Below are 9,578 nucleotides of genomic sequence, written 5' to 3' on the forward strand. Positions count from 1 at the left end.
TGACAACTGCATGAGCTGAGCAGCACCTGGCCCTACAACAATCTTCTAAGCATACAAGTGGCTGCTGCTTCAATCCCACCTCTCCAACCTTGAGCAAATTTCTTTCATGTTTCTCTTGTGGCTTACCCTAGCCAAGAATCACACAGGGAAGCTATTTGAAATTAGCTCAGAGAAGTAGACACAGTACAAAGCTGCCATGCTTCCCTGAGAAGTTTGCACCTTGTTATTCCCTCTGCCTGGAATGCCATCCATCTCCCTCCTCCAGCCATGCCCATGCATCCTTCAAGGCTTTACTTAAGTCTCCTTCCCTGGCTACCCTACCTAAAATTTCCTTTCTCTTCAGATTTTTCATGCCCTCTTTCTGCTTTATTTTTCTCCTTAGCATTTGCCACCATCTAACATAGATATATGTGTATATATATATACACACACACACACACATACATACATATATATATATGCACACATGTATATATAATTTTATAATATATATTTTAGGGTAAAGATATCTAAACCAGAATTCTATAACTAAACTTTCAATTAATTAATTTGGCAGAATAAAGATAGTTTAAATATAGAAGTTCCTCAAAATTTTATTTCTTCTATACGTTCTCTCATGAAGTTACTGGAGAATGTACTTCTTTCAAGCAGAAAGCAAACTAAGAGGAGGAAGACTCAGGATAATAATGGAGAACCAGGACTACAATCTGTGCGGCAGGACCAGACTGCAACAGCCCAGACGGGAACAGGAGAGTGCGGGTGTCCAGAAGTGATGTCTCCAAGACAGATGAAATTCATAAAATAAACTGTTCTGTTAGAATACACTGAGAGGAACATTGGTGGTAGTTAAATAGAAACTAGTCCAGCCATCCAATGAGGTGGTTAGAACAGTTCAAAAAAGAAAATGATATTGCAGTAGACTATATGATTTGGATTTAGTAATATCTTTATTAGCACAAAATATGAGCATTTGAAGATAGATCTAATCCAAAATTATGGTATGAGTGTATTTGGAAGACAAAAAGTTTGTGTGTGTGTGTGTGTGTGTGTGTGTGTGTGTCCTGAACACAGGCAATGCATAGGTTCAGAATGCAAAAGAGCTAAATTATCTTTTTCATAACAGTATGTCAATAGATAACACACAAACCAGTGTGAGCATGTTTTCATAAACCTTGGATAACTATTCAAAATTATAAACTTATATATAACTTTGGTAACTTTTAATAGATAAATTTTGGTATTACTTAGGTTTGAAATGACTAGATGGAAAATAATAATGCTTAACATCTGATTTAAGACTAGTTGTTAAAGAATCAATGTACCAAAAAGTCCCATTGGAGTATCTTTGGGAAAAGTTGGGAAGAGATGAATATTAAGGATCTTTTAACATGTTTGATTTTTTAAGACATATATGTTACTCCTATAATCAGGACAGCATAAAATTTTAAATGAATTTCTAAACTATATGATTATTTAATTATTTGTAGTGATCATTCACAATAATGTGTCTCATTGGTTAGCCAGGAAATGCTTTTCAGATAGCTGAATGCTAAGTAGAAATATAATTGTTCTGCTCTCCTGTTGATATACTAGATATGAAACCTGGATTTTTACAGCTTGCTTGTCTGGAAAGTGTATTCCTTGGTTTGAAATGTGTGCAGGGCATTATTTAAATGAGTCTACATGATGTGCTAGAAAAATAAAAAGTGATTAAACCATGTATTAGTACAGTGTGTACAAAGCTTGAGTGAAACATTAAAGCAAATGATGTATTTTTATTAAAGGTACAACCTAGCACTTAAATTTCCCTATGTGCATACTTACGTGTCCTATGTTTATAAATGTGATTTCAAGTGAAATATAAATTTAACCAAATCAATAAATGTTTAAGTGCTTTACCACTTGCAAGACACAATACTAGGTGTTACGGATCATTTAAAGAAAAAAAAATTTTGCTCTCAAATTACTTACAGCCTGGCTGGGAAATACAGCAGAGATTGCAAATGACCAGATCTAGAGCCTTGAGAGAGATAATGTGCCTATTACAAAAATGTATTTCTCAGCCTCTCTTGAAGATGGTTTTGTCTAGTGTGCTACAAGTGAGTTTTGAGTTGGGCTTCTAAGAAACTCACTTGTATCCCCTTTTTTTCTACTTCTTGTTTAGAACTAATTTGGATGACTGGATCTTCAGCAGCAACCTTGGACCATGAAGTGACCTTGGTACTGGAAGCTACTCACAAAGTATGCTAGAGCAGAGATGCAAGAGCATGATTCCTGCTAACATTATACCCACACTGCACATCCTATATTCTGGTGCTCATTTTAAGAAGATCCTATTGGCCAAAGATAGAATAATTTGAGTATTAAAAAGAAAAAAAATAACTATAACTTATTGGTATGCACTGATAATATAAAAACTGGTGAACGCATATTAATTTTCCCTACACCAGTCATAGAACAAGGCATGCTGGGCTCATTCTTTCCAATGTGCTTTTGTGCCTCTGTCTTAACAGTTAAGCATATTTTGTTTCATTGGTCCCAACTCAACTTTCAAGCTTCAGCTCACATGCAACGTCCTCTGAGAAGCCTTTCCTAAAAACTCTGCGTAGTTCATTGCTTCTGCATATTTCAACAGAGCTCATTGCACATACCTCTTCAAATGCATGTATCTTATTTGCATTTAGTCATTTAGTCTTCATTTAGTCATATTTTTCTCTCTAGGCTCTAAGTTTAAAAATTCAGCATCTGTCTGGTTTTAATTTATTTTGCTTTTCCCAGTGCCTAGCACATCCTTACTGACATTTTATTTATTACGTGTTGTGAATGAATGGATCGATTTCAGTGGTATCCCCTGCTTCTTCCTCATCACAAAATATAGATTTGTCTATATTTTAGAAAACAACTGAATGCAGTTAAGTAGTTGGCTATTTTAGCCAAGATGCCAAATTTTTATCACAGTAGACTTTTCAAAAGGTTTTTTTCCCATCTACCAGCCATTGCTTTAGCACCAAGTAGACTAGAAATTTGCTCCGCAATCCTTTCATTATTCTTTTACTTAGCCAATAGCTTCCGACAGTATTTTTATTTATCCCAATAGTTTTCTCCCACTAAAGATCTGTCTGCATACATAAATCTACTGATAATATAGGGTGGGAAGTGTTAAAGTCAGATTTTTATTGTTACTTTTTAAAAAAATTTATTAGTAACTGGTGGCTTGACTTAGTTGTGATCCTTTTTAAAATAGTAGTTTGAAATAACTTTTTCTTAGGAGCCCATTTGGTCCAACCTTTGTAACACACCAGAGGTAACCTATGTAGCACGTTCTCCAAGTAGGCTGCCATATCAAATCTCCTCTTGCAGTTTCTCACTATGTGTGGAATCTTTCATGTACATGTGCATACATTCAGCCTTAGGTCTGCGTAGACTTGTAGGCGTTAATAATTTAAGTGGTAGAGATTATGTTAACCATCTGTCAAAAGCATGTGCAAACTTACTAAAATGCTTCTGAAAAGCCACCAACACACAGTGACAGGATTCCCATTTAGGCCGGGGGTAAGTGAACGCGGATAGGTGCGGCAGCGCAGCCGCTGAATGGCGATGTGGGCTTGGGAGGAAGCTCCCCGGCTTCTGCGTGGAGCAGGACTGAGGGGCTGAAGCCGCCCGGGTGGGAAGAGGTCAACGCGGCGCAGAGTAGGCTGGCTGTAGGAAGGACCGGTCGCTGGCCGCGGTGCTGAACACTCTGGCCCATCAGAAAGTCAACGAGTTGGTGCGTTCTCTGGCAGCCGCCAGCCTAAAGTCTTCGGTTGTCGAATCCTGTCTCTGAGCAGGCGACGTACAGGCCGCGTCCAGGGTAGTCACCTCGCGAGCGGTCCCCATCCATTCTCACAGGGCGCCGCTCCTGCCCCTCAGTCGCAACCCCAGTAACAGCAACGCGGCCCGTTCTGTCCTGACACTTGACACCCACTTCCAGGGGTCCTCACAACATCCTCGCAATTAAAAAAAAAACATGTTGATGAACTTACCCAAGCTACCTAACGGCTGATGTCTCTCTCAGTCGGGCCTCAAAATGTTTACTGCGCACCCTCGACGAGTCGGTCTCACAGCCTCTGCTCCTCCTCCTGCCCACTCCGCCCCGAGTTTTACATCAGGCAGTGGTAACTTCCCCAACACCGTGGAGATGGGGGACCGTACAACAGGCTGGGGTTCAGAGAGTTTATTTACACATCTTGCCCCTTTACGCTCCAAAGTCCAAATCCTATGGGAGAACCAAGTCTAGTGCCTGAGCCCCCCAACTCGCTGTGTGACCTTGGACAAGTGGCCACACGTCTCTGAATCTTTCTTCTCGCTAACACTATGATAGGTTCTAGGGCTGCACGAGGCTCGAACACAAACAACTAGGTCCTTCTTTTTGATTCCCTGCTCCGTCTTCCCCAAGATCGGCTGGGCATGCTCGCTTCTTTTTCTCACCGGTTGCCTAGCCAACTCTACCCGTTGTTGAGGAGGAACTGAGGTCCAGGCCATTGACGGCGTTCTCCTCGCGGGTCCCACCGTCGCCGCACCCACCCCCGGATGTGACCAGCTCTTCTGGGCCACACTAGCCGGCAGCGCGCAGGGCTGCGGAGAGAGCTCTTGGCGCTCCCTCTTTGCGGGGCAGGGTCTCCGCGGTCTCCCGGCACCAGGAGCTTTGGGAAGTGTTAAGATGCTGCGGGAGCGACCAGGCGAAGGCGAGGCAGGGCTGGTGGGGCTGCCCCGGTGACAGGTACGTGCGTGGGGGCCGACCAGAGGCTGGGCTGGGAGAGCGGGACTTCAGGGGAGACGATGGGGGAAAGGGGAGGTGCCGGAGAACGGCAGGTCACTCTCCGTCCTGCTCACCACGAGGGTGTGCGCGCCCACTCCCCTCCCCCGCTCCTCCACCCTGTGCTCTCCATTTCACCTTGTCCGTCGGCTTCTGCCTCTCACTTTCCTCTCTTCCCTCCCAAAGCATCCTCGCTGCGAGCCCGCGCCCGCTCCTCCCTCGCACTCTTGAGCGCCTAAGGGGACTTTCTCGGGAGCCAGCCGGGTCCAGCCTCTCGGCGGCGCGGTCTCATCCCAGGGCCCGCGAAGCCGAGCCGGCAGCATGTGGAACGCGACGCCGAGCGAGGAGCCAGGGTCCAACCTCACCCTGCGGGACCTGGGCTGGGACACTCCCGGCGACAACGACTCGCTGGCGGACGAGCTGCTGCCGCTCTTCCCCGCGCCGCTGCTGGCCGGGGTCACCGCCACCTGTGTGGCGCTCTTCGTGGTGGGCGTCGCGGGCAACCTGCTCACCATGCTGGTGGTATCGCGCTTCCGCGAGCTGCGGACGACCACCAACCTCTACCTGTCCAGCATGGCCTTCTCCGACCTACTCATCTTCCTCTGCATGCCCCTCGACCTCGTTCGCCTCTGGCAGTACCGGCCCTGGAACTTCGGCGACCTGATCTGCAAACTCTTCCAGTTCGTCAGCGAGAGCTGCACCTACGCCACGGTGCTCACCATCACCGCGCTGAGCGTCGAGCGCTACTTCGCCATCTGCTTCCCGCTGCGGGCCAAGGTGGTAGTCACCAAGGGCCGCGTGAAGCTGGTCATCCTGGTCATCTGGGCCGTGGCCTTCTGCAGCGCCGGGCCCATCTTCGTGCTGGTGGGAGTGGAGCACGAGAACGGCACCGACCCTTGGGACACCAACGAATGCCGGGCCACCGAGTTCGCCGTGCGCTCCGGACTGCTCACCGTCATGGTGTGGGTGTCCAGCGTCTTCTTCTTCTTGCCTGTCTTCTGCCTCACTGTGCTCTACAGCCTCATCGGCAGGAAGCTGTGGCGGAGGAGGCGCGGCGAGGCGGCGGCGGGCGCCTCGATCCGGGACCAGAACCACAAGCAAACAGTGAAAATGCTGGGTGGGTCTCTGGCCGCGCGCTCGGGCTCTCCCTCCCGATTCTATCCTCTCCCCGTGCTTTTCCCTTTCTCCTGAGTCTCTCTACCCGTCTTTCCTGTTTCTCGTGGTCTCTGTATGTCTCTTTGTTATTCGCTCCTGTTTCTGCCTTGTCTGTACTGAGCTCTCTGTCTCTTGGTTTCTCTGTCGCTGTGTGTGGGTCTCTCTCCCGCCCGCCCTCCCTTCTTGACTCCCCCCGACCCCATTACCGCCTTAACTCTCTCTTTTGGTCTCTTTGTGTCTCTTTCTTCCAGTCTCTACTTTTTTACAGGAAGATGTCTCACCTTGGTATTTCACTAAACACGAGTTTTACATCAGCCCAGAAACTGTCTTTTCAAAACAGATTATTTCATTAAAGTCTACTGTGATGTTTAGGTATTAAAGGTGAGAGGTTCAGATTCCTGCTTTAATTTGTGGATATCTGCAGATGCATTTTTAAAAAAGCGGGCCCTGGAAAACAACAACCATAACAGAAAAAAGCCAGCATTATATCTGGAAAGTATTCAATGGCAAATTTAACCAAAGATGTGATCAGTGTGTGTAATTTTGTCAGAAATGATTCATTTTTCTTTCAGTATTATGATTTGCTTTCTGACCTGCTTTCTTTTTCTTCAGATAATCACATCAATTCTGTTTACCCTGTTGCTCTTTATACAGCTTTTATAAGGAAGTCAGGGACAAATCACTGCTGGAGCCTCCATTCTTTTTCATGATTACCTAACTTTCCAGGTAGAATAAAGTAGGATAAGCTAGGAGAGTCAGGCTTCCAACATGAAAAAAGGAGACTTTTAAGAAACTGACTGGACTTAACTATGCCTCTGCAAATGATCCTTCAGGGAACATTTGGGTGCTGTGTCATGACTGGAGTGTGCTAAATGTTTATTGCATCAACTCAACTAATTTAAATATATGTGTTTGGTACAAGTAATACAAAATGTGTTCACATTTGAGCAAAATATTAATTCTACTTCCTTTTTAAAACCAGGATCTGTACATTTCATTATTTGGACATTATAGCCCAACACTTTTGAGTATTTGCATACTTAATGCTTTTCAGGTGTCATCCCAGGGTGGTTTTGTATTTGTAGTTTTACAATTCCTGGGATCCTGTATATTAAAGTGATAGAGTTTATTCAAAGAATGTCAAAATTTTTCATTTTTTAGACCACTGATTCTCACAATGTGACTAAAAGATGGTAAACCTGCTACTTCTCTCCAAAGGACTCTTAGAGTCACATTGCTACTGTGGCAGTCAGTTTCTATTCTGTTAGTTTTGATAGTAAGTTTGATAATTTCCTCCAGTTTCATTTTTAAGCTGTTAATTAACCTTGTTGGTGTCTCAACACCAATACTGATTTTCTTTCACCTTGACAATTTGAAGGGAATTACTAAAGTGGTACAAGGACTACAATATTATTATCTGTTATTTTTCTTCTGATTTCTTAATTTTAAAGTTAACTTAGAAAATCAGGGGTCTTGAGAAAAATTACCTTTCATGGGCAAAATGAAGACTTCAGTAGATGATAATTAATGTTAGTTGGTTTGACAGACTTTTATACTCTATTGATGTCTATTGTAGGTGGGAAAGTATCATCCCCTTCAGTAGTTCTCAATCCTGACTGCATACTCAGTCCTCTGTGAAACCTTAAAAAGAGAAAAAGAAATGAAAAAAAAAAGCAATGTCCTGGTCTTCTTAGAGATTTTAATTTAGTGAGTCCATATTACATCCAACGGGGTCTGTGCTCCAGAAAACTCTGATACATAGCTATAGTTGAGTATAACCTCTTTACTCATACATGTTTGGTTGTGTCTAACACTGTAAAATACTGAGCTATTGTGAATAAACTGTCCAGTCAGTTGAGCCAATATGTAATTCAATCAAACGGTTGTTAAATAGGAAGGTTTTACTGGGAAGCTCAGTAAAAATGGTAGAACTGTTAGTCTGGACAGAGTCAATATTGGTTAAAATATAGGAATCGGGAAGAGCAGAACATAATGTTTCTCTGAAATCAATGGTCACACTATACATAATCAAAACAAAACTTTGTCTTCAAAATAGGATGTAATTTGCTAGGACATTTCTTGAATTGACCCTCTCTCTCCTATTGTCCTTTTAGCTGTCGTGGTGTTCGCTTTCATCCTCTGCTGGCTGCCTTTCCACATAGGGCGATATTTATTTTCCAAATCCTTCGAGCCTGGCTCCCTGGAGATTGCTCAGATCAGCCAATACTGCAACCTGGTATCCTTTGTCCTCTTCTACCTCAGTGCTGCCATTAACCCCATTCTGTACAACATTATGTCCAAGAAGTACCGAGTGGCGGTATTCAAGCTTCTGGGATTTGAACCCTTCTCCCCAAGGAAGCTCTCCACTCTGAAGGATGAAAGTTCTCGGGCTTGGACAGAATCTAGTATTAATACATGACCAAGCACATTGCTGAGCAAAGTCATTGCTTATTCCAAAGCGGAAGCCATAGCACAACAGAACTTGGGAGAAAGTTGAAGGTTAATTTTGGAAATAGAGACACATAGATCTGGAAATAACTGGGGGGAAAGAAAGGCTAGAATCTGTAGTGTGCCAGCAGTTTGATTGGATTGCACACTCATCAGTGCTCTCATACACCATTTCTGCATTATTCACTGACTATGATTTCACATTCTGCTGGTGGTGCTAGCAAGGGCTTTGCAATTTGGACAAGAGAATGGGTGCAGAGAGGGCAATTAGGGCACTTCTTACTGGGTAAACACTAAACCTGATTTACTTTTTCATAATGGTAAAAAATTTAAAACATGACCTTTAAATACTAGCAGTTTTCATATAGCTCTAGATCAGTGCTATCCAAGAGAAATATAATGCAAGGTACTTAAGGAGTTAATGCAAAAATTATAAATTAGAATGCAAAGTCTTTGAAATCTGATTTGTTTTTTTACATTTTTAGTATGCTTTAGACATTAAGTTTTCATCAGTAATATTTGGTGTATTTAGTTTTTATAAAATTTACAGGTGAAAAAGTAGATTCATAAGCTTAAGTTGTCTGAACACACCTAAAAGCTTTCCAATAACTAAAACTACTATAATTTTTACAATTTAAAATGAATTAAAATTAAAAATTCAGTTCTGCAAATTACACTAGTCACATATCAACTGTTCAATAGTCAAAGGTGGCTAGTGGTTACCATACAAGACACTGCAGCTCTAAAGTATGTGTAAAATGGTTGTTAATTTTATTTTAAAATATTTAAAAATAAATACTCATTCCCTGAAATGTTTTTATAGCAAAATTAGCATAACAGAGTGTTAGGCTGATAAATTCTAAAAAATCACATCTAAATGCTTGGAAGAAAAGGGATATAAAATAGATGTGTTTTTAAATTAGATTGAATTACATGTGTTAATATGCAGGAAATGAGACTTTATATAAATTATAGGAAATGACAAACTACCTTATTTGGCTTAACAAAAATACTTAAACCAATCATAAGGCTTTGATTTGTGAATTAAGGGATAATTTATAACTTACTCTGGAAAGCTTATGGGAACTTAGTGAACATAGAATGTTTCAGTGAAAAATTCAGAATCACTTACATGCTACTGTTTATTGATATTCAAAGTTTTAAAAAATCTTATAGCCAT

General features: G+C 42.4%; 1 protein-coding gene across 1 annotated transcript; it reads left to right on the plus strand.

Annotated features, from left to right (window-relative positions):
• The first annotated feature begins 3,542 nt into the window (after positions 1 to 3,542).
• GHSR (growth hormone secretagogue receptor) lies at positions 3,543 to 8,847 on the plus strand. Its single transcript, XM_017639830.3, has 2 exons — positions 3,543 to 5,912; positions 8,065 to 8,847. Exons 1-2 carry the CDS (start codon positions 5,117 to 5,119, stop codon positions 8,367 to 8,369), a joined length of 1,101 nt encoding a protein of 366 aa, XP_017495319.2. The 5' UTR covers positions 3,543 to 5,116; the 3' UTR covers positions 8,370 to 8,847.
• Positions 8,848 to 9,578: the final 731 nt, after the last annotated feature.

This window comes from Manis javanica, chromosome 3, assembly GCF_040802235.1.
Source record: "Manis javanica isolate MJ-LG chromosome 3, MJ_LKY, whole genome shotgun sequence".
In the NCBI taxonomy this organism is placed as follows: Eukaryota; Metazoa; Chordata; class Mammalia; order Pholidota; family Manidae; genus Manis; species Manis javanica.